This window comes from Culicoides brevitarsis, chromosome 2 (genome assembly GCF_036172545.1).
Source record: "Culicoides brevitarsis isolate CSIRO-B50_1 chromosome 2, AGI_CSIRO_Cbre_v1, whole genome shotgun sequence".
Taxonomy (NCBI): Eukaryota; Metazoa; Arthropoda; class Insecta; order Diptera; family Ceratopogonidae; genus Culicoides; species Culicoides brevitarsis.
In genome coordinates, this window is record NC_087086.1 from 5,185,557 (window position 1) to 5,211,707 (window position 26,151).

The 26,151-nt window shown below is 24.8% G+C and overlaps 1 protein-coding gene across 1 annotated transcript; it reads left to right on the forward strand.

The window, feature by feature from the left end:
- The first annotated feature begins 32 nt into the window (after positions 1-32).
- Positions 33-25,296, forward strand: LOC134831569 (cartilage oligomeric matrix protein). The gene is made up of 14 exons (XM_063845323.1): positions 33-171; positions 10,461-10,738; positions 10,800-10,967; positions 11,029-11,240; positions 11,303-11,453; positions 12,401-12,550; positions 12,723-12,902; positions 13,031-13,148; positions 20,598-20,656; positions 20,717-20,782; positions 21,906-22,003; positions 22,618-23,295; positions 23,356-23,476; positions 24,233-25,296. The coding sequence occupies exons 2-14, from the start codon at positions 10,663-10,665 to the stop codon at positions 25,174-25,176; spliced, it is 3,021 nt and encodes a 1,006-aa protein (XP_063701393.1). The 5' UTR covers positions 33-171; positions 10,461-10,662; the 3' UTR covers positions 25,177-25,296.
- Positions 25,297-26,151: the final 855 nt, after the last annotated feature.

Consider the following 26,151-nt stretch of genomic DNA (forward strand, 5'->3'; position numbering starts at 1 on the left):
AAAAAAATAATAATAAAAAATTATCGATGAAACAAATGTGAAGCAGTGTAAACATAAAAACATAAAAGATAAAAATTTTTTCTGCAGAAAAATTAAAATAAAATAAAATATTATTATTACTATTGAGTTAAAAGCGAAAAAACCGAATACAGATATTTACATTGACTGACGGTGAGTTAAAAAAAATAAATAAATAAAATAAAATTTGTAACGAGTAATTGTTGTGAGCAGTTGTCAAGACAACCATCGACCTTCTCCTTTCAAATAAGATTTATCTGTTGTTACGTAAATTTCTGGCCCTTCAACAGTTGAACGGAAGAATTTTATTTTCTACTTTATTTTTATGTAAATTGCAATAACTGTCAATGTTCGTAAATGAGGAATCAATGGAAGGCGCAAAAAATGTCAAACAGATAAATGATTGATGAGTAAAAAAGTGAACGGAGTGTTAATTATCGGGGAGCTTGTAAGACAATTTTTACTGTTCAGTGAGTTGATTTGATGTGAATTGCTTGACAGATTAATAGAATTTTATTAAAAATAAAATAAAAAGTAATTAATAGGTAATAATTAAGTGTTGAAAAAATTATCATTATGTTAATTGATGTATGGGATGGAAAGTGGATCAAGGGCAGAACTTGGCGCGTTTTTACTTTTTTTTTTTATAAAAATTTGAGAATATTTTTTTTTGATAAAAGAAGATTTTTAACCGAAAAAATTAAAAATTATTTTTTTTTTAATTTCAAAAAATTTTTATGTGAATTAATTATTTTTTGCCTTTTTTAAAGAATTGAAAGAAAAAAAAAACAATTAAAGTAAAATTAAATGAATTAAAATTATTTTTAAGTTTTTTTTTAATTTTAAATAAAAAATTTAAAAAAAAAAAAAAATTAAAAAAAAAAATTAATTAATTATTGAATTTCGTAAAATTTTAATTTAAAATAATTAAACGATTTAAATAATTAAAAAATAAAAAATATTTCAAAACTTTCATTCAATATAAGCTAAATACATACTTAGAAAATTAAAAAAAAATATTTTTTTAAATAAAAAGAAATGAAAATTTAATTAATTTAAAATTTATCATTTTTTTAATTGTTAAAAAATTAAACATTAATTTTTATTTAAAAATAATTTTAATACAAATATTTTTTAATTAAATTATTTTTTATTTAAAAATTTTTAACTTTTAATTACAGATACACAAATCTGTTAAAAAATTTCAATTAAAAGTTAAAAATTTAAATAAAAAAAAAAATAATTAAATTTAAAAAAAATATTTTTTATAAAAATTATCGAAAAATTTATATTTAAAAATTTTGTCTTTAAATCCTTTTTAAACCTGAAAAATCAAAATAAATTAATTAAAAAATCAACCAACTCACCCAAAAATCCATTTTAAATTTAACTTGAAACCAATTTAGCTCACTTCCTGTACCTACCTAAATATCTCTTTTTTTTGTCACTTTAATTCCTTTTCATCCAACCAACACTCTATTAACACAAAAACCGTAATGAAAAGCAAAAATATCTCGATATCCATCGAATGCTACCCTTATCAGATCCTCATTAAAATTGTCGCCAAAACATCGATACAAATTCGACACCACACTTTGGCAGCCCAAAAAAGGATTATACGTGCTTAATGAGGTGTTAAATGCAAATTAGTTGGCGTGAGTGAACGACAACAAGTACATATCAAATTACGCAAAATACAACTTCTTTCGAGTCTTCTAACGAAGAAAAAAAAAATTCTTTGAAATTTTCAGATTTTTTTTCTTCGCTCGTCGCCAATTCCAATATTGGACATGCTTTGCTCATTAAAACGCTTTTATATTTTTTTTGCATATAAATAACAATATTTATTACACCCACGCTTTTTAATTTGCTCGCGATGTTTTTTTAATCACATTGTTCCATTATCTTCGTGTCTCGCGAATGGATTTTGCACGATCATCAATTTTTTTTGTGTTTTTTTGCGGCATGTTATATAATTTACTCGATAAATTAAATTTATGAAAAAAATTTCTTTTCCACACAACTTTACCATATGTGTCATCTACCAACGTGTGGCATGACATTGAACACTTTTTTTTTGTGTTATCAAGCGAGAGATCGTGTCGCCAAAATCTGTTTTAATAATTATCCGATAAACACCTACTCGGTCTGTCTGTCTCGTGGATGGAGCGAGAGAGAGACAAAAAAAGAGACGAGGATTCAATTGAATTTTTACGGCGATAATGGGTGTGTTGTATATTTTTATTTATTTATTTAGATATCACTCCCTGTCTCGTTTGTTCACTTTTTTCTTCGACGCACGCAAAACGCATTGTTCGAACAAATTTAATAACTAACATAAACAAAGATGATTGTCAAAGTCGAAGCATTGTTGGTAAAAGTAATGAGAATAAATAATAACAAATAATAAAAGGGAAAGAGCAAAAAACTCTTCTTCTTCTTCTCTTTTTACGACGCATACAAAGTTTATCGTTTATCTTCTAATTTTGCGCGAAAATTCTTGCTTTGACATCAATTTGTGTGCGAGTGACAACAATGCGATGCTCCGTGATTGACGCAAATGAATAGATTATGTCACAGATAGGTCTACAATAGGTCTGTTTGGTTAACAACTGTCTTGATGGATTTTACGAATTTGAGGTTATTTTTTTCGGATTTGAAGCTCGAATTTTATTTTTCGAGTTATTTGAGAGCTGAAAAATTTTAACAGTTTCATTTTTTTTTTAACTTAGAATTTTTGATATTTTTTTTTTAATTTAAATTAATTTTTAGTTATCAAAAGTCAATAGCTAACATAAAAAATAACCTTTGAAAAATAAATTTGAACTTTGACAGATGACAGTTGACGTTTGTCAATTTAATTACAAATTTCGATTTTTTAGATGTTTTGAATAAATTTTATTTGTGTTAAGTTCAATTATTAAATTTTAAATTCTTTGAATATTTGAATTTTTTGAAAAATTTTAATTTGTCTTTTCAAGCTGTCATTTTTTGTCCTGTCAAATATTTGTTTTTATTTTTATTTTGTGATGTTAATTTGCGTTTAATTTTTAAAAATTAACATTAGAATTTTAAAAAAATATTGTTAAGAAATAATTGGATTAAAAATAATTTAAAAAATAAATTAAAAATTTTTTTGACAGCTGTCAAAATTTTTTAAAATTATTTTTTAAAGCGACTCTTAAGAATTTTTTTAAATGCGAAATAAAAATATTAGTTTTATTGAAAGTAATTTTAAAAAATTTTTATAAAAAGAATTTTATTCCTTTTTGGTTTGTAATTTCAATTTTGACAGCTGTCAGAATTTATCATTTAAAATCTTGTAAATTTGTTTAAATTTTTCTTTTGCAATTTATTCTGTTTTTTAAAAATATTTCATTGATTTTTTTTCCCAGAAAAAATTAAAAAAAAAATTATTTAATTCAGCTTACAAAGTAATTTTTAATTTTTTTGGCAATAAATTAAATAAAAAAATATATTAAAAAAATTCATTAATTAATTAAAATTTTATGTTTTTAAATTTTAAATATTTTTTTAAATTTAATTTAATTTTATTAATTTAAAAAATATTTTTTTTTAAATTTAAATTCATTAATTAAAAAATTATTATTTTTTAATATTTAAATTAAATTAATTAATTTTTTTTATAAATTTAATTAAAAATTATTTTAAATAAAAATTATGAAAATTTTATATGAAAAATAATTTAAATTATTTAAGAAAAAAATAAATTTAAATCTCGAGCTTAAAAATTCTATAAACTTACAATCCCCCTTCTACCTCATTTAATAAATAGACAACGGCTTTTGACCTTTAATTGTTGATTTTCCTCTAATAACGCGACATTTACTTATAGACATCCAGTCTATTGTTCTCTCCGCATCAAAACACGACAAAAAATTCCATTAAATTATTTTCCGTAAATTTCGTGTGAAAAAAAGGATTAACTAACGCACTTCTTTCATTCATTTTTTTTTTTCATTTCTTCTCATATCACGTTACATTCCGAACCGTCGATAATATCACGGCATGTATCAAATTTCAGCCTCTTTTTTCGTCGTCGTCGTCGTCTCTTGTGACGTGCCGCCGCCAGTGCGTCAATTTAAAGAGCGTTTCTCCTCACTTAATTAGATATTCAATATCTGATCGGAGGGAAAAAGGTGTTCGACAGCCAAGAAGCAATAACCCAAAAAAAGACGAAAAACAGCGGGTGACAAGATAAATATTTAAAAAACAAGAAAAGAGGTAGCAAAATATTTCACAAAAGAATTTTTATTTAAATTTTTTTTTAAGAATATGCGAGAAAAGGAATTTTTTTAGATTTTAATCGATTTTTCGCTGTAATAAAAGGATTTATTGGCCAAAAATTAATTAAGTTGTAAATTGATGAATTTATTAAAAAAAATATTAAAAAATCATAAAATGAGCAGCTAAGCACTCAATAATCATAAAAAGCGAGAAATTACGAGATCTGCATATTTTTATTTGAAAAAAAAAATTAATAATTACATGAAACGTCGAGATATCAATCTTATTAACAAACTGTCTGTCGCTCCGTCGTCGATGTAACATGTCGAGGCATGTAAGTAAATAAAATAACCATAAAAAAGCGATACGACAATTAAAAAAAGTCATAAATTATTAATCTGGAACTGAAGAGAGGCGAACTGGAATTTCTTCTGACCATTATTAGAATCCACTGTGCTTGCTTCGACAATGTAATGAATGATGATTGATTGCGTTCGTACGCATCGCGAAGAGCAAGAGAAAAAAAGTAATAAGCGTGAAATTTCCGTACATGCTTTGAAATATTAATTTGGGATGTGAAGAAGTGATGATCTCGAAATTGTTCTCAATCAATGCTGAGTTGAGCGAATGAATGGGTTTCAAGTGTATTTCCTATTATTTTTTTTATTAAGAGACGGCGAACTGATGATTAAATTTATTTATTGAGAGTTTGTTAAGGAGGCGTGAAAAATTGCAGCATCATGTGAACAACGAAAAAATAAAGAGTTAAGCGCCATCACGCCTTTTATAGAGCACGTGGTGACGGGATTTTTGATAAATTTGTGATAAATGCGAGATAGATGTGACAGTTTGGAGGTATCAAATTGCTGCTGCTGAGGATTAAGATGTTCGTTTAAGAGGATTTTGTGAGAAGATTTATGAGAATTTTGAGATTTATTTGAAATTTTGATGAAAATTTTAATTTATTTAATGGTTTTTTGTGGGAAAATTACTTTAGAAGAGCATTTAATTATAAAAATTTAAACAAAATGACATTGACATATTTTTGAGATGAGAAAATTTTAAAAGTGACTTGTAAAAATTTAATTTTTATGACCTATATTGGAAATTTAGTTCAATTTAAAAAAAAACCTAAATATTTCTAAATTTATTTTTTTTCCAATTTTTTAATTGAAAAATTTTTTATTAAATTCATAATTTGAATTTTTCTGAAAGATTAAAAAAAAATTTTGAGCAAATATTATTTTAAAAAAATATTAATTATTTTAAAAATTTTATTTAAATTAAAAAAAAAATTTAAAAAATAATTATTTAAAATAGGTTTTTGTTTTAAAATTAATAATTTATTTATTTGATATTAAGTAATAATAAAATTTATTTTATTAATTTTTTTATTTAAAGTTTATTTAAAAAAAAAAAATTGAAAAATATTAATTTTTGAAGAACTAAATTAAATTAATTTTTTAATAATTTTTCAAAATAAATGATTTTTTTTTAAAGCAAAAATTTATTTTTAATTTAAATATTAATTAAAATTTAACTTTTAATTAAATTATTTTTTTTAATATTAAAAATAATTTTCATTTTAATTTTTATAAAAAATTTTTTTAAAAAAATTTAATAAAAAGTTTTATTAATTTTATAAAAAAAAAAAAAATAATTAAACTTTTTGAAAAAAATTTTTTTATTTATTTGAAATTTCAAATGTCTATGAATCACGAAATTTCTTCAAATTTCAATAAAATTCTTTACCCTTGAACCTAAAAATGACAATTTAATCCATAAATTCTCGATTTCCATCAATTTTTCACGCAACTTCATAACTTTGTTGCCATTTTTACGTCTTAATCGCCATAAACGAAGCATAACCGCAATTATTTCTGCGTTTCATCATATTTATGTCAAATAGAAATAATATCCAGCACAAACGTGCTTCAACTCAACAACATCTTCTTTAACTAAAAATTAATTCCCTCGCCGTGCAAACGCATTAAAATATTTATCTTGGTGTGATCTTCTGTGTGAACGCGTGCAAAGTGCAATAATAATTTCAATAAAAAAAATTAAAAATTATTATAAAACCCGTAAAAATTATAAAAATAAATAAAGTGACGACAAATTAATTTGAAATAATGACGAGTTTGATCAACGAGCAGCGATTATAATGCGAACGATGTCACCGTGAACGATTATTCGAACACCTAAACTAAAATTATTGCGCACAATTTTCCATTAACCGACATTCCTCTCGTGTTGCTTAGTCGCTGCTGCTGCATCTCGCGTACTTTCCAATTTTTTTTTATTATCTGAATCTCTTTGGATCATCAAATCACACACTCCATCATTCCGTTGTGCTGTGACGAGTGCGTGGGAGTTGTTATGACGTTAAAACGCAATTTTAATAAAACTAACCTGGTGTTTATGATAGAGGCAGAGAAAAATTTATGAAAGTCATAATATGCATTTATCTCGAATGATTGGATGAAAACATTTTGATTTCGAGATAAGCCGCATGATGAATGCGTTTGAATTAAAATTCTTTTCGAACAGCGAGAATTTTCTTACTTGTCAAATTATCGTTTTTCGCATTCAATCTCAACTCCTCGATGGAATTTTTCGAGATAAGATTAAAATGTTTAGCTTTTTATTGGACGATGAAATTTTTTCTCTTCTTCTTTTTCTCACTTTCAAAGCAAATTGCCAGCAAGAAGCGAATTACATTTGACGAGATAATGCATTATTGCAACTTCAGTGGTTTATTTATTGTTTTGCGATTACCTGCACTCAGCATGCAAGTCGCGCCGTTTTGAGGGCGCCCCGTAACGGCAAGTCATCGTAAATGTGAATTAAATGCGCGGGAATTAAAAGCCATCAATAATCGTCAAAAGTTGGACGAGTCATAAATCATGGAAAATGCGCAATTGTTGGATAAGAAAAGTGGTTTTATGACAGTTGAAAGACAAAGTTGTGACTCGAATGTGACAAGAAGCTAATTGAGAGTTTTATATAAATATTTAAATTGAAATTAAATGAAGAGAGAAGGAATTTTTGTTGAAATGAAAGTATTATCATGTGAGGAGTACGAAATTGTGAATTACAAATTTTCCGCAATTATTGCGCAGTTTTTTTGCGCATTTCATTGAATAAATTAAATATATTTTTTAACAAAGTTAATTTGTTTTATAAAATTCCTCAAAAGGCTTATTTAAATTTAAAATCCAAAGAACTAACTTTAATTAGCAAAATTTGCTGAAAATTAATTAAGAAATTATTTAATAAAAAATAAAACGATTTAAAATTTTTCCGCATTGCGCATTTTTCCATAAATAAATTAATAACTTTTTCTTCAAAAAAACAAAAAAAATAAATAAAAAATAAAAATAAAATAATAATAAATAAATAAAGAATAATTAAAAGTTAATTCTTTACTTTTTCTAGTTTTTTTTAAATATTCAAATTATTTGCTTAAAAAATAATTAAAAAAAAAAATTTAAAAAATATTAAAAAATAAACGAAAAAAAATTTTTTAAAATTTTCCTTGATTCAACTTTTTTAAAAAAATATTATTTGTTTTAGAAATTTATCCTTTTTTTATCGAAATCTTTTAAATTTTAAAATAAATACAAAATTAATTATTTTTAAAAAAAATTTAAAATCCATCAATTTTGAACCAAAAATTCATTAATTTTAAACTGTAGGAAGTATTTTTTATAAATTTTTGAAATTTATGACTTATCACTTCGCAGAAATCTTCCTTACCTCAATTCCATAAAAAATGATCTATACCTTATTTCTCAGTAAAAACCAAACAAATCACATCCGAGTATTACCATTTCATGAATCACCATTATCAATAACCGTCGAGTACTTGTCTCAAATAATTAGTCAGACGACGCTTTCATACTGTGTCTCGCAACTTGAAAAAAAAAATTAAAAAAAAGTTTCATTTGTTAATCGATCGACGTTGCCTTGCTGTCTGAGCACTCTTTACTTTAAACTTCTTCTTCTTTTTGTGTTTTCTCTCACATCGCAGTGATATAATGAGTGTGTGAAGATCCATCTCATTACCAATGCATTTTAATCCTCTCTCGTTCTTCGTTTTTTTTACATTTTTTTTACATTTACAACAATCATCGTCCATGTTTTCGAAGACAAATGACACGCTGATTGTTGTTAACTACGTTGTTATTAATCAAAAATCCATTTTTTTTTTCGTTGAACATTGTTTCAACAAGCTTTTATCCAGATATCTAAAGATAAATCTAGATTCTAGACAAAAATCAAAACATCAAAGGATAAAAAAATACAAAGCGAGAAAAAAAATCAAAATTATTGAGGAAGGAGTTGTGGCTTAAATTACTATAATTAATCAAGAGACCTGCCTCAAAAATTAAGACGTAGCAATTAAAAATTAAGTTGTCTCTTTTTCGTCGTTTTTCTGATCTTATCACGCAATATCTTCTCTTTTTTCGAGCATTGACGAGAAAAAAACGCAGACATATCGAATTCCCAGAAGGTTGGAACGCGTCAATCCCTTCCAAAATCCATTGTTTTATTTATTTTCGATTTTTTTCTCGATTTTTATTCGAGCAAAAGGGTGTTAATTATCATACAATGTACGTTGGACCACCTAAAAAACAACAAAACTCATTTAATTATTTTTTTTATACAAATTTAGGATCGCCGAAAATGGCGATATTAGTCGATAAATAACAATATAACGTGTCAAAATTGGACAATTTACAGCAATTTACACAAATAAAACATTTTTGATTATATTAAATGGTTCTCGTACGAAAACTGATATCGAAAACCTTATAAAATTAATATATTTTTTTATTTAGAAAAAAAATTTTTTTTATTAACGTTCATTTATCTCCTTATAAGGTAGTGCCCATTGTCTATTATAATAGTTGTGTGTAGGTTAAATTTGTTTTATTCTTCGCTGTATGCATATTTTGTGTTTAAACTGCTTATAACTGCTTGGATGGCATTGTTTGTTTTGAATAATGGAGATTTTTTGTTGTAAATCTTCGGTTTTTGAGACCTAGATTTTGTGTTTAGCGATGTTCACGGTGTCACGTGTCGTCAATGTTTTGAGGGTTTTGTGCTGTTCTCAATTCGGAAATTTATTTAAATAGAATTTTTTGTTGTAACATTTTAAATTTTGTTTGAATTTGATATTTTTTTATCTGAAATTTAAAAATGATTATTTTTATTAATTTTTATTTTTAACAAGTTTTATTTTATTCAAATTTATTTTTTTTTTACGAAAATTAATTAATTTTTATTTAATTTAAAAATTTTAAAATTTTTTTTTTTTTTTTTAATTTTTTTCAATAAATTTTATTTTTTAAATTTAATTTTTAATTAATTAAATTATATGTTTAATATTTTTTTCAATTATTTTTTTTTTTTGCAATTTTTTAAATTTTTATTTTAATCAAACAATTTAATTTACGTAAATTTCTTAAGTTTAATTTATTTTTATTAAATTTTTTTTTTTAATTTTTTGTTCATTTAATATATTGAATGACTAAATAAAACAAATAATAAATTTCAAAAACAAAAAAAAAAATAATTTAAGCAAAACAATGATTTTTTTTTTTCATTTTTTATAAAATTTGTGTTAAAATTTATATTCGTAATTTGTAAAAAATAATTCTTTATAGCTTTTATTAAATAAAAAAAATAAATTTCAAAAGCAAAAAAAAAAATAATTTTAAGCAAATTTTTATATTTTATAAATAAATTAATAAAATAATAATTTTTATATTTTTTAATTTTTTTAATTAAATTTTTTTATATTTTCAAATAATTAATATTTAAATGATTAAATTTTTTTTTTTAAAAAAATTTTATTTTTTTTTTATTTTTATAAATATAATTAAAAATTTTAAAAACAAATTTTTAATAATAATTTAAAAATTAAAAAAATATATTTTAAATATTTTTTAAAAAATAAATATTTTTTTTTTATTTTTTAATAATTTAATTTAAAATGCAAATTAAATATATTTAGATTTTTTTTCTCGAAATATTGAAAAGCTTCTAATTCTCTCATTAAAAAAATCTATTGAAATAATTTTTGTTTACGACATATTTCAATGTCAACTCCAACTACCTAAACTTTATTTATTGACTTTTCCCCGAAATTCGCTAATAATATTTTTTTGTGTTTCGTTTATTTTTAGCAATGCTTCACCTATGAGAGAAGAAAAAACATTAATTAGTGAAAAGAAAAAATCTTCGAGAATACTTGATCATAATTTTTTCGTCTGCTGCTTTCGACCCGAACTATAGGGCTGCAACCTTTTTTAATGACCTGAAACAAAGGAAATTTCCTAAAAAAAAATATTAGTTTAAAAAACAAGCAAAAAAAGTCACACACAAAAAATGAAGAATATTTTCGTATTCTTCCTAATTTTCCTCGTGAACATCCAAAATGGGTTATTTTTGTCATTAGATCCAGGTAAATATCATTTTTCCGCATTTTTCTCTTTTTTGACAAATAAAAATAAAATTTTCCGCAGTCGCATCTACCGAACTGGAAGAATTCATCAAAAATGATTTCACGATATCGCTGCGTCACATTCGCCCGCGTCGCAAATTCCGCATTGCCTTGGAAGCACTTTTCATGATTGATTTTCCGATGGCGCGTCATAAGCTCTCTTTTTACTTGGATCGGCAAAATAAGAGAAGTAATCCAAAAATTTTCCTCTTGTTTTTACGGAAAATCAATAAAAAAAATTTCCATTTCAGTAACTGTTGATATCCAATCCAACGCGAACATCTTCTCGAAACACTTGGATGCACCCGAAATTGATGAGATGTCAACGATTCGCTCGTTGGCGGTTTTGTTCCAACAAAATTCCCTTACTCTGTATGTTGATTGCAAGGAAGCGTCAAAGCAGGAAATCGATATTAACTTGTCGAAGTTGTACTCGAACATGGAAGAGCCGAGTGTGAAAATGGTAAAAAATTTTGAAGGAAAAATAAATATTTGAATTTTATGATTTTTTTTCTCGATTTACAGTTCAGAGAACGAAAATATCCGCTGCATATTGATTCGACAGTAGCCAATGCCATGGCACGCGCCAACTGCCAAAAATTGGAGAAGAAAAAGTTGATGAAGAAAAATTTGACGGACAAATTGTCAAAGCAAAAGAACAAATTGTATGAGACAGGTTCGTTAAAAAATTATCCCTTTTTTCGTCTTTACTGCGATTTTGCGAAAAAATAGTTTAATTTTTTATTTTAAAAAATTTATTATTTTTAAGAATTTTTTATTTATAAAAATTTAATTTTTCTTCAAAAAAAAAAAAGAAAAAATTGAATGCAATTGTTTTTTTTATTTAATTTTTTTAAATTGACTTTCATTTAATTTTCTATAATTAAATTTTTTTAAATATTTTTTTAAATTTAATATTTTTTTTTAATTAATTTAATTTTATTTATTTTTAATATTTTTTACAATTAAATTTAAAAACTTAAAATTTTGCAATAAATGAATCAAAATAATTAAAATTAAAAAAAATCTTAAAAGTTTTTAAAAAAAAAAATTTAAAATTTTTAATTAAAAAAATATAATTTAAGAATTTTTTTTAATAAAAAAGATATATAATTACAATTAATAAATAATAAAATTAATAAAATTTTTCAAAAATAATTAATAATTAAAAAAAAAAAAAATATAAATGAAAATAAAAATATAAAATTTTAAATTTTACAAAAAATAAAATTCAATTTATGAATGTGAAAATATATTCAAAAAAAAAAAATTAAAAATTTTTTATATGAAAATTATTAAATAATTAAATAAATTAATTTTTTAAATTAATTTTTTTTTTTTTCATTTTTTCTATAATAAATTTCAAAATTTAAAAAAAAACTTTAAAAAAAAATTTTTTTTTTAGGTATCTAATAATAAAAAAAAAGAAAAAAAATTTCTTAAAATTCATAAAAATTAAAAAAAATAATTTTTTCATAAAATTGCAATTTTATTAAAAGATGCTCTTTTGGGAGAAAAAAGTATCTTGTACGTGCATCTCTTAAAAAAATTATCATACGTGTCGGAGACCCTTTTCAATTTTCATCAAATTTATTTATTTAATTTATTTATTTTCTTTCGCAGAAGGCAATTCTGGCTCCGCTGAGAAAAACAAGAAGCGTGACATTCGCGATCGGTACATGATTAATGAACGTTACCGCGAAGAACGCGTCGAAGTGAAAAACAATTTTAATCGTCGCGGAGACATACCGATTTTAAGCGGAGATTGTGACGGTAAGTAGGAGTTCTTATTTTCACTTCACATAAAAATGAAATGTTTATTTGCTAATTATTTGAGAAATTCCGTATTAATTGAAATTTTTCAGTTCTTTCCTCAGGCAAAATTTATTTTTTTACTCGTAAATTACTTTTTTAACGTCAAATTTTTATTTTTTTTTTTTTGCAGAAAGCTTGGTTAAAGCAATCGGTGACCTGAAAGGCGTTATCGTGTCGCTGCGCGAAGATGTGGGCAAGCAACGACAAGAAATCAATTATTTGCGTAGTTTGATCGAGAGTTGCAATGCATGTAACGCTGCTCCGGCGCCACTCATTCAAACGTGTGCATCGCATAATCCCTGTTTTCCGGGTAATAAATAGAATTTCTCTCTTGTTTGTTGTTGTTTGTGGTCGAACAATAACTTTAATTACAATAAATAATGCTAATCCGCTTTGCTTTCATGACTTAATCTTCTTAAAAATATTTTCCAATCGCAGGCGTTCAGTGTCACGACACGCAACAAGGCATGAGATGCGGCAGTTGTCCACGTGGTTATTTCGGAGATGGCATTAACTGTCGTCCGGGCATGACGTGTGCCGATCGCCCTTGCTTCAGGTGAGTGAAATTCTTATTTATGACACTTGACATGAGACTTTGTCAGAACATTATCGCTCTGAGAGAATAAATTATTTTATGGGAAGTCTCACACTGATTTCGAAACATAAATTTTGATTATCCATAAAAATGTGATGTTGGAGTTGACATGAAAAAGAACAACTTAACAGCATTTAAATTTTTTGTGGGAAGTTTGAGAATTTTTTTTTATGTTTAAAAAAATATTTTATTGACTTTTTAATTTTTTTTTTAAATTAAAATAATTTTTAAATATTAAAAATTTTTAATTTTTTAAATTATATTCTAACAATTTATTTTTTTTTTAATTAAAAATTATTATTGAAAATTTTAAAGTTTCTTTTATATTTTTTTTAATTTTAGATATCTTATTTTTAAATAAAAAAAAAATAAATTTATATTAAATTTTTAATTTCAAAATTTATTTATTATTTTTTTTATTCTTTAAAAAATTAATTAATAATTTTTAAAAAAATTATTTTTAAATTATATTTTTTTTTTAACTTTCAATTTATTTAATTTTTTTATTTTTTTTAAATAAATTATTAGTTTTTGAAATATTTAATTCACTTTAAAAATTAATTAATTTAAAAAAAATATTAATTTTAAATTTTTGTATTTTTTAATTTATTTAATTTAATTTAATTTAATTAAATTTATTTTACAAAAAATTAATTAATAAATTAATTTATTTTATTTTTGAGAAAAAATAATTTTTTAAAATAAAAATTTTAATTTTTTTTAAATCTGAATATATTTTTTAAATTTAATATAAAATTTTTAAAAACCTGAAATTTTAAATAAACAGACACAAAAACGCCCAAAATACAATTTTTTATTGAAAATCCCTTCAAATGCAATAAAAAAAAGTTCTCAAAGTAATACAAATAATGTTTTTCATGATCGTCAAAGTTTCTTACCATATGGTAGCAAAAGCAAAAACAATCTTGCAATGACGAAAAAAAATTGCTAACAACTTATTTTGAGCTGTATTCAATTCCAATATAATGGTAATAACATTATTATCCACAAATGACTTGCATCAACATAAATGTCTTAAATGCTATTTTATGTGTTTCAAGTTTGTATGGCATCATTTTAAAACACATTGATAAAAAAGCAACAACAACAAAATATCATGAATATAAATGAACACATAAAACAGAGAGATAGGTTGAAAAATGTTGGAGTCATCATTGAGCCGCGTCAATCGACCGAACGTCAATAAAATTCATTTTTTATCATAAACAGGAATTTCTATGCGCATAACTAACTTGTCATAACCATAATATTTATAAAAAAAAGAAAAGATTTTTTTTTCGTGTGAGAGATTAACGAATTGATCGGATGCATCAGGTGTATTCTCGTTTCATTGGATTACATTTCACGCGACAAGCTGAGTGACAAAAGAGACCTTTTAAGCAATTTGCTTGACAATGGAAAATTGTGAAATGTTTTGGTAACAAAAAAATGTTTTTGTATTTTCTCACAAAAGGTGCGGATGTAAATTTTTATTGAAAATCCTTACGAAATTATGCGATGTCGCAGATAAAAAGATTACATGCGTGTGGGATAATAAAGTACGTAAAAATAAAAAAAGAGATTACCTGCTGAGCACTTGTCGTCAATAAAGTTGTTCAATGAATCGAGAGTTATCGAGAAAATTGTCTCAAAATAAAAGATTTTCATCTTTTCAAGTGGGTTGACGTTTTGGAAATTAGATTAGAGAAAAGGTTTCCGGCGAAAAATGTTAAATAGCAAGGCACGTTTTTTCTTCGTTTTTATTTATTTTTTTTATCTGAGAAAAAAATCAAATGAAATAATTTTTGACACTTGACAGATGTCAAAAAAATTAAAAAAAATTTTACGATTAAGAAATAAATTTTTAATCAAAATTACTCAAAAATAAAAAATTTCATTGAAAAAATTGAGGTAAAATATTAATTTAAAAAAAAATTGACAGCTGTCAATGTAAAATATTATTTTAAGAATTGAAAAATATTTTTTAGAAATTTTTTTTTAATATTTTAGTGAATTTTTAAATAAAAATTACTCACAAAATAAAATAAAAAGCTTACTAATTTCATTAAAAATAATTGAAGAAAAATTAAAAATTTGAAAAATATTGACAGCTGTCAATGTCAAAAATTTTTTAAAAGATTTTTTATGAAATTTTTTAATAAAATTTTAATATTAAAGCTTTTGCTTCTTTTTTTTTATTTGCAAAAAAAAAACATTTAAAAAAATCTAAAAAATTGAAATATTGAAAAAAATTTTGACATCTGTCACTTAACTGTCAAAATTATATGAAAAAATGATCAAATTTCATTTTTATTTTATTTCATGCTCGAGTTTCTCAACTTTAGCCAAAATATTGTTCACGACAAGTGTTAGTTTTCTCATCAACTCTAACGTTTCCAAAGTTTCTCTTGAAACTGGCGGTTTTGGCGTTGATACGACGGGAGGTTGAACTGTAGCTGTTTTTGTTCCATTGACAGGTTTTGGAATTTCCACAACTTTTGGTTTTAAATCAACTCCATGCAATTTCGTTTCCAAGTTTTCTTTGATTTTTCTCGTCATCACGAACAATTCGACAATACTCTCGATATCAGACTTTTCCTTGTAATAATTGGCGACGAGGTACATGGGTTCTTTCCAAAGCTCTTCGTTCCAACGTTCTTCGGTCAAACAATGAATGCCTTCGACTTCGTTCACGGTATAATTTCGTTGTCTCAAAAGGAAGTAATCGGTATCGACTTCGACATTTCTTCGCTTTAGTTTGAACAAAATTTCCTTCAATCGATTACATTCGAAATTATTATCAGCAAATGCGATTTTCTTCAATTTGGGAGAATTTTCTAAAATTCGTTCGATATCCAAGTCATAAAGTTTGTTGGAAACGACACTCAAATCTTCCAAATTTTTCAAGCCACGAAGATCCGAAGCCGTGATTTCACGAAGCTCATTTTTGTACAAAGATAAAGACTTCAAATTGCCACAAGCCAAAAGCGCATTTTCGCGAATTTCCTCAATTCCTGTCGCCAAAGAGGTTAAAAATTCCAAATTAGGAAGTTTATCACAAATACCGGGCAGCAAAGCGGGAATGTATCCGTTCATAGTGACGCTCGTTACAGCATCCGGAGTTGTTGTTACAGGCTCTAATTTTTGGTCAGTTTTAGTTAAATTTAAGCCATGAGCGTGACAATCGCTAACAGTTGCGAGACACGGAAAAGTCAAGGCATGACAAGTTGAAATTGTCACAAAAATTAAAATTAAACTAAATTTGCTCATTTTGAGAAGAGGTCTTTATCGAACAAAGCGAATTTAGCAACTGAAATATTTTTATTTTTTTTTATCAGAATTTTTTTTACAGAACGGGAAGTGAGATTTCATGAACATAGATTAATTTTTTTTTTTTCAAAATTAGAGTTGCAAAACAACAATTTTTTGCTTGTTTTGAATTATTTTGTAAATTTTAATTAATTTTTTTTTTATTTTTCAAAAAAAAAAATAAATAAATAAATAAAAATTAAAAAAAAATAAATTAGGAGAAAATTAAAAAAAATAATTAAATGAAATTAAAAATTAATAAAAAAGTAAATTATATTTTTCAAATAATATTTAAAATATTTTTTTAAAATAAATTTTAAATATAATTTTTTTAATTTTTTTAAATTACTTTATAAAATAAAAAATATTTAAAAAATTATAAAAAAAAAATATATTACTGAAATTTCGTTCTGATAAACACTTTTTTTGATAAGAGTTTACCGCAGAATAAAAGAAAAAAAAATTGCAAATTTTTATTTTATTTTCTTATCTACATAAAATTAATTTTAATATTTTAACAAGGCAAATTCGAACAAAATTTTACAAAAAATAATTAGTTTTATGAAGAAATATTAAAAATTTGATCAAATTTAACATTAAAATTTTTTTTAAATAAAATTTCACACATTATTTTAAACCACAAATGAAGCAACAAGTTGATTCGTGACCACTTTATTAAATATTTTAGAGTAGCTTTAACAATCAATCTCGAGACGAAATGCTTCTGGGTACTTTTTATTTGCTTCCATCAACTTGGCTTAACCTTCGACTTGAAAAAACAAACAAAAAAATTGTTAAAAAGCACTCGATCACATTTCAACTCAAGTGCCATTTATTGATCATCATCCAAAAAAATTCATTCAAATATTTTTAGCTTCTTTCATTGTTTTTTTGTGAGTTGCCAACCAATTTTTTCTCACACAAAAATCATTAAATCGACATATTTCGAGTTCGTTCATTAAAGAAATGCGCCCGTGTTTAATTAACTACTGCGTCAACGTCACTTTATCGTGAAACGTGTTGAACAAGCGTCATTTTCGGCGTATTGACAACGAGACATTTTTACCTCATGAACACACCTTGGTTCCTTTTAATGAGAAATAAAATGGGTTTCATGCTCTCTGCAGTGAGAAACTGTTACATTTTATGTTCTTTTCTCACACGTGAACATGCATTTTTCGACAAAACTCTTCGCCACAGGGCACCTCATTTCACTGAAAATGTTTCTTTTTAAATGTGCTGTGGTCGTTTTGTTCGCGTTTGTGTGAAAATATAATTGTATTTCTTCGCGTTTGACGTGGGAGAACTTGAAAAAAAAATATATGTTGCAACTCGATGCATTTTATGAGAAATTTTATTCTATGCGACTCGCGCCAGAATATCATTCAAACACGTGGGCCTTTCCGCGAACCGAGCGAAGACGAGAAAGAAGAAGAAAAAATTGACTTTCATGTTGAATTATAATTAATAGACATTCCGATAAGCAAATTAAATTAATTCTCCTCAGTGATTCCCATAAATTTCCGTGACATATCTCACGACAAATAATAAAAAAAGTACGACAACAAATCCCATTTATTCGTCATTAAAAGTGTTTTACTTATTAAAATCCAATAATCTTGCCAGAGAATGACATTAACGCAATATCTCGCATCATAAAACACATTGATTTATATTTCTCAATCAAAACAATAAAAAAAAATATATATGGAACTACTTTGCTGCTTAGGCAAGCATAAGAGAGACAAACAATCTTCCTTCCACGAAAATTGGATTTATTTTTAGGTAGATACTGCGATTTACTTAATTAAGAAAAAACTTTAATAAAAACCCAAAAAATTTGTTGGAATAACAAAAAATAATCTACTTGAGTGAATTTCCAGGTCCTGTAAAATTTTCCGTACTAATTACTTAAACAATTAAAAAATTGTTCAGAAAAATTTTACATGCCTCAAGAAATTTTGCGGTTGAACTTAAAGTCCTTAAAAAAATTTTGTCCTTAATTTTAGGACAAAAAAAAATAACATTTCTGATGAATCAACAAAAACAAAACATAAAAAATACTCACGACGAAATAGAAAACAAACAAACAATCGTCTTAAAAGCGTTAACATACCGCAAATAAAAACAAATCAAAACAAAAACATTGTTCTCGAAATGTGGCTTCAATTGTTGCCGTAGCAGCAAAAAAAATATATTTTTTTAGAGCGATTTAATTGCAGCTCAAAAAAAAACTAAAGAGATATCCCGAGATGAAACTTTTTCTCGTAATAGGTAAAAAATAATAAATTTACAAATTATGGATGCCGATGGTGTTATCCCTCTGGATTTACATCGTTTTAATATCAATTTTATTGAATGTTTTGTCTGGAGAATCACTTCTCTTTTCTACATTTATTTTTATTACGTTGTGCTTGAAGATGCTTGTTTGGTCGGTGTTTGTTGTCTCTGGATATTCGTTACGAATGTCGATAAAAGTGTCATTTTAATCTTTATTGTGTTACTGCATTTTAATGAGATTTGGAATAAAAAAATAATCGTTTTTAGGGAAAAATTATGTCTGTCTGATAAATTTTAATTTAATTTTATGTCACATGAAGAAGGGAAAAAATTATAAGTTTTATTTACGGGTTCTATTTTGTATTCTGCGAAAAATAGTTTTAAGGCATATTGAGTTCAAATAATTGAAACATATTGAACATAGTCCAATAATATTATGTTGATTCTCAAAAATTTGTGTTCAATATTAAAATTTTGTTAAATATACATTTTCGATATGAGCTTTTCAATAATTCGTTTTCCTGTGAGGTTTTCGACTTTTATGACATATGATTTCAGTTTAAGCTGATATGATTAAAAATAATTTCGGATGTAAGCTTCCATATAAGTTGAAGTTTGTTTCATTTGAATTTGTTCGATTGACTTATTTTCACTGAATCATGTTATTATTTTCTCAATTGCGTTTCGTTAAATTGCCCGTTGCCGTTCGAGTGAAGTAAAGACTTTGAAAGAATTGACAATATTGATTCATTACTTTCTTTCGTTTTTGGATTTCTAGTCCAAAGGTCGCGGGTTCGAATCCCGCAAGGGATGCCAAATGTAACCCCAATGACTATGAAAACTCAATCAATTAATTAAACAATCGCTTTATTCTTCCAAAATTATACAGAATATCTTTAGTACGTCTATCTTCTTTTCTCTCTGCCACAAAAGTGACATCGCTCCGTACAGGTAATAGCGACATTACCTGTCGCCGGTTACAAAGTTGACATGATTTTCTTGTCTTCTTGCATATTGACTTTTCCATCATATCTTCATTTTCTTTTGTATTTTGTATTTAACTTTAATATTTCTTGCGAAAAAATCAAAAAATATTTTCAGAAGCTAAAAAATAAAGAAAATTGTTAAAAAAATTAAAAAAAAATCTTACCTATATCCTATATCAAAATGCGCTTTTGTCTCATTCATCACAACTTTTACCTCCAATTTCTGTTTTCGCTTCGTGTTCATCTCAGTTCGGCATTTAAGTGAGATCAGGAAGTAATACCAGAAAAGGCAATAAATTCCAATAAAAATTTTTATCGTCTTTCTTTTTGTTGTTCCTTTTTCATTATTTTTACGTGCGGTTGATACCGGTAGAGCGGCTTGAGGTGTATTTTATTTACTATTTATTATAAAGATAATAGATATGGTTATTCTAATGTCGTAAAAGATGTTTAAACATAAAAGAGCATTTCAAAATTTTATATTTTGTTTATTTTTATTTATTTATTTTAAAATATTATAAAAATAAACAATTAAAGATGAATAAATTTTTTAATATAAATTACGTTTTTTTTTTGTCAAAAATTTTATTTTTTTAAATATTTTTTTTTCTTTTTGTGTGAAACGCATGTAGGCGGCTCTATTGTTATTATTATGAGAGAGAAGATGAAGATGAGTGACACACAAAAAAAAAGTTTCGAGTCGCAAGACCACCTTGAATGCAATAAATTATTTTTACGACTGTGACAAATGTTTAGCGGGCTTTTGTTTTGAATTGTTTAATTTCCCTTATTTCTCATAAATTTCCTAAAATTTCTCTTATTTTTTTTTTTGTAGCGGCGTTGATTGTCATGATGATCCTCATCACGGTGCCAGATGCGGCGAATGTCCTCGAGGTAAGTTTAAAAAAATTTTTTTAACAAATCACAATTAAAAAAAAATTAAAAAAAAAATAGGATATGAAGGCGACGGCAGAACATGCCATCAACGTAATGCATGTAACGATGAGCCATGTGCACCAGGTATGCATCCACAAAGGCACAATTATAACGTTATGGGTGTTAATAAGTAAAAAAAAAATCAAGATAAAAAATTGGCCTGAAAATCATCAAAGGATTTAAATTAAATTTAAATTAAAAATTATTTTTAATTTTTATTATTATTTTGTACAGAGTCATCAAATAAATTAAAAAAGACATGCTTGTAATCATTTACATTTAATTTAATATTTAATACAGAATCCCCGAAATTTTTTAACTCATTAATTTTTTTTTGTTTTTTTAATCATCACACATTCACACAAAAAAATTGTTAAAACAGGAGAAATCACGTTCCTTTAATTCACTCATAAATTTTTTTTATTTCCATTAACAGCTCTTACATAGAAACCACTTATAATAAATAATAATTTGTTTAATGAAGGAAAACTTTTAAATTAAATTATTTTTTAATATTAATAATAATCAGAACTTTAATGTGAATCATTTTCTGTTATAATTAATTATAAATAATATATTTTTAAATATAAATAATTTTTAATATAAAATGCATTTTCTTATTATTATTTTATTTTTTTCATAAAAACTTTTTAACCCTTGACACAATTTTACACACAGAAAACTAATCTTTTAATTAAAATCTGAGAGAAATTTTTATAAAAATTAAAATGTGACTTAAAAACGAGAACAAAAGTGCACAAAATTTACTGCTAATGAAAACTACCTGAGCAATTTTATCCATTAAAGATCCTGCAACTACCGTTGTTGTTGTTGATTAAATAGTAAATAAAACTTAATTGGGTGAGTATGCCATCGTAAAAAACTCAAATATTTAGTTTAGTTGCACCAAACACTTTTTTTTGTTGTTTTTTTCATACTAAATAGAAAATATGTGAATAATCTCTCTTGCACTACTTTTCAAATTATTTGAAATTATTTGCACTTGTTGTTGTTGTTGTAATTATTGTGGCTCAGGTAGTTTCAAAGTGTTTGTTTGTAAATAATAATTTACTAAATAGAAAAATGTAGATTTTTTGTAAAACTAACTTACCTGTAAATTTGGTTTTTGGGATAATTTGCACGTTATCAGGCTTTTATGGGATTTTTTTTAAAGGGAATTTTTTTAATAATTGAAATTCAATTGCAGGATCTATGTGTTCGCCATTGGACCATCCTCCATATTATAAATGTTCATGTCCTGATGGATCAACTGGAAATGGTACGAGATGTCATGATATTGATGAAGTAAGATTTTTTTCTTATTTTAAATAAATTAATTTTAATTATTGAATTAAGTAAAAATTTTAAAAATCATAAAAAACTATAAAAATTAATAAATTAATTAAAGAAATATTTTGAATTAAAAATTAATTACCTAAATTAAATTTTAAAAATAAATTTAAATTTAACAAAATTAATTTTTAAAAATTTTCCTTTTATTTTATATTAATTATTGATAAAATTAAATAATATTAATTATTTTATAAAAAAAATAAAATTTTATAATTTTTTTAATTAAATATTTTTTTAAAATAATATTCTATTAAATTAAAATTAATTAAAAAAAAATTATTTAAAATTTTAAAAAATTTTTTATTTAAAATTTAATTGAATTTTTTATCAAATAATTAAGTATTAATTTATTTTTTTTTTAACATAATTCTATAAAACATTTAATATAATAATTAATAATTTTTTATCAATTAATTTTTTTTTATACTAATATTTAACAAAATTTTCATTTATTATTAAAAATTTAATTATTTAAAATAATTAATTTTAAAAAATTAATTAATTTTAATTTAATAAATTTTTAAAAATTAAAAAATAATAAAAAAAAATTCAAATTTTTTCCACAGTGCGATTTATACGAACCTTGCGATCCCCGCGTTCGTTGCTCAAATTTAGCGCCCGGATTTGCCTGTGATCCTTGTCCCCCCGGATACAGCGGCGTTCATGCTGGCGGATGTCGTTTAGCTGTCTTCGATCATACCTTCCAACGTCAACGTTGCATCGACATCGACGAGTGTCGCGACGGAACAGCAAATTGTCCTCCAAACTCCCATTGCGTCAACACTGAAGGCTCTTACGAATGTCAATGCCCCCAAGGTTTCGTTCGTAACTCAACTTATGGATGTTTCGCCGTTGCTGGAATGTGTCCCGATGGCACAGTTTGCGACGAAAATGCCGTTTGTCGTCAAAGTGAGGGACATCGTTATTATTGCAAATGCAAAATTGGCTTTGCGGGAGACGGTTTGCACTGCGGACCTGATAAGGATTTAGATGGTTGGCCCGATTACGATTTGGGATGCGCCGATTTGAGATGTCGCAAAGATAATTGCGTGACGTTGCCGAATTCAGGACAAGAAGATTCCGATCATAATGGCATCGGGGATGCTTGCGATCCGCATTATCGGGCTCCAATTGAGATTGACGAGGATGACATTGATCACGATAGTATCTTGAATCATTATGACAATTGTCCACGGAAGGCGAATAAGAATCAAATGGATTCAGATGGCGATGGAATTGGAGATGTAAGTTTTGAAAAAATCTGAAATTTTAAAGAAAAAATATTAATTTTGAATTTTTTTTAGGTATGCGATAATTGTCCTAATATTGCAAATCCTTCACAAACTGACACAGATAACGATTTAGTTGGAGATGCTTGTGATAGTGACATCGATAGAGATTTTGATGGTATCCAAGATTCACAAGGTAAGTCAAAATTTTTGAAAATTTTATTAAAATTTTTATTTAAAAATTAAAATTTTTTATTTCAAAACTAAAAAAAAATAAATTTTTAAAAGTTTTTAAAAAATTATTTAAATTATATTTTTAAAAATTAATAAATAATTAAATTTAAATTATTCATTAAAAAAAAATAATGTAAAAATTAATAATAAAATTTTTTTTTTTAATTTAAAAATTTAATTAAAATTGAAGAAATTAAATGGTAACCATCAAGTCTCAATTTTTTACAAAAAAAAATTCTAATAATTTTAATTAATTTTTTGAAAATTATTCAAATTATTAATTATTTATTTAATTTTAAATTTTAATTTAATTAAATAAACACTTCATTTTAATAAAATTAAAATTTTAATTAATTTTTTAAAAATTAATTTTAAATTAATTATTAATAAATAATTAATTTTTTAAATTAATTAAAATTTCTTAAATGAAAATATAATTTATTTTTAATTAATTATTTAAAAAAAAAAAATTAATTAATTTAAAAATTTATTAATTAAATTTCTATAATTTTTTAAAATTAATTTTCATTTAATTATTAATTTAAAAAAATAATTAAAAATTTGTTTTATAATAATGTTTTATTAATTTATTTTTTTTTAAAATTAAAATTAATTTTTTTTTAAATTTTTTTAATTTTTAAAAATGAAAAATTATTTTTTTATTTTAATTTTAATAATTATTTTTTAATTAAATAAAATTAATTATTTTTTTTTATAGATAATTGCCCGAAAATTGCTAACAGCGATCAACTTGACACCGATAACGATGGTCGAGGCGATGCTTGTGACAACGACATGGATAACGACGGCGTTTTAAATCACGTCGACAATTGTCCTTTAGCTTACAATCCCGATCAAATCATGATTTGCGCTGACGATTGGGATTTGGATTCAATCCCGAATTATCTCGACAACTGCCCAAACAACTCAAAGATCTTCAGCACGGATTTCCGCACATACCAAACTGTCGTCTTGGATCCCGAAGGCGAATCTCAAATCGACCCGAATTGGGTAATTTACAACAAAGGAGCTGAAATCGTTCAAACGCAAAACAGCGATCCCGGCCTTGCTGTCGGCTACGATGCCTTTGGCGGCGTTGACTTTGAGGGAACTTTCTTCATTGACACGAACGTCGATGACGATTACGTCGGTTTTATCTTCGCCTATCAGAATAACAGGAAATTCTATACCGTAATGTGGAAGAAGAACATCCAAACGTATTGGCAAGCAACGCCATTCCGAGCAGCTGCTGAACCCGGCATCCAATTGAAACTCGTCGATAGTGCAACAGGTCCGGGTCAAATGCTGCGAAATAGTTTATGGCATACGGGCGACACGAAAGATCAAGTGAAGCTTTTGTGGAAGGATCCACAGAACGAGGGATGGAAAGAACGCACTGCTTATCGATGGCTTTTGTTGCATCGACCCAAAATCGGACTCATTCGTTTGCGCATCTTCAATGGCGAGAACATGGTTTCCGATTCTGGCAACATTTACGATAGCACACTCAAGGGCGGGCGCCTGGGAGTCTTCTGTTTCTCGCAAGAGATGATCATTTGGTCGGATTTGGTCTACAGATGTAACGATAACGTGCCAGAGACAATTTACCGCGAACTACCTCCAAAACTACAACGAGAAGTACAAATTGATTACAGAGACTAAATTCTCTTCTCTCGAGTCTCTTCTTGCACACCACACGAGTCTCTAATTAACCGCATTTCTATCACCTAATTAATCGATTTTTATATAAATTTAGGATTCTCAATGCTTTGAAGTCTTTCAAACGTGCTGGAATTACTTGAAAATTTATTTTATTATCATCGAAAACACAAAATAAAAGAAAAACTAATAAAATTTATCGTCTTTCTATTAAATGGATTTCTGCGATTTTGCGAGAAAAAGGTACAGTGAATTTTTTTTTATTAATTTTTTTAATGAATAAAATCATGTTAAAATTAATTATTTTTTTTAAATTTTAATTTAATTTTTAAAATTCAATAAATTTGAAATTTTAAGCTAAAAATATTTTGAGATATATTTCAAATTATTTTTTATTTTTAAATAAAATTCTACAAATGAAATTATTAAAGTTTTTCAAATTATTAAAATTTTTCTTAAAAAAAAATTAATTTGAAAAAAATAAATCATTTTTCAAAATTAAAAAAAAAATTGTTTAAAAATTTTGGAAAAAAAAATAGAAAAAAAGCTTAGCTTAAAAATAAAATATGAAAAGAAATTCGAAAATAAATTAATAAAATTTTTTAAAAATATTTGGAAAAAATTAAAAAAATGAAAATTAAATTTAAAAAATTTTTGGATGAAAATATAAAGTTTAAAAAAATTTTGGAATGAAAAAAAATTAAACAAAATTTTTGAAAAAAAAAATTCTGAAAATAAGATTTTAAAAAAAAAATTTTAAATTATTGAATGAAAAAAAAAATTTAAATAAAATTTTTGAAATAAAAAATTTTCTGAAAATAAAAAAAAAAATATTGAAAATAAAAAAAAAATTAAATAAAATTTTTCAAAATAAAAATACTTTTGAAAATAAGATTTAAAAAAAAATTATGTTTGCATTATTATTTTTGTTTAAAATAAAAATTGGAAATAAAAAAAATTAAATTTTTATTTTTATAA

Bases quoted from the DNA above. Each gene is read 5' to 3' on its own strand.
- LOC134831569 (XM_063845323.1), top strand. From the start codon at position 10,663: ATGAAGAATATTTTCGTATTCTTCCTAATTTTCCTCGTGAACATCCAA. The intron at 20,657-20,716 runs GTAAGTTTAAAA...AAAAAAAAATAG, and splicing joins ATGCGGCGAATGTCCTCGAG to GATATGAAGGCGACGGCAGA. The intron at 22,004-22,617 runs GTAAGATTTTTT...TTTTTTCCACAG, and splicing joins GATGTCATGATATTGATGAA to TGCGATTTATACGAACCTTG.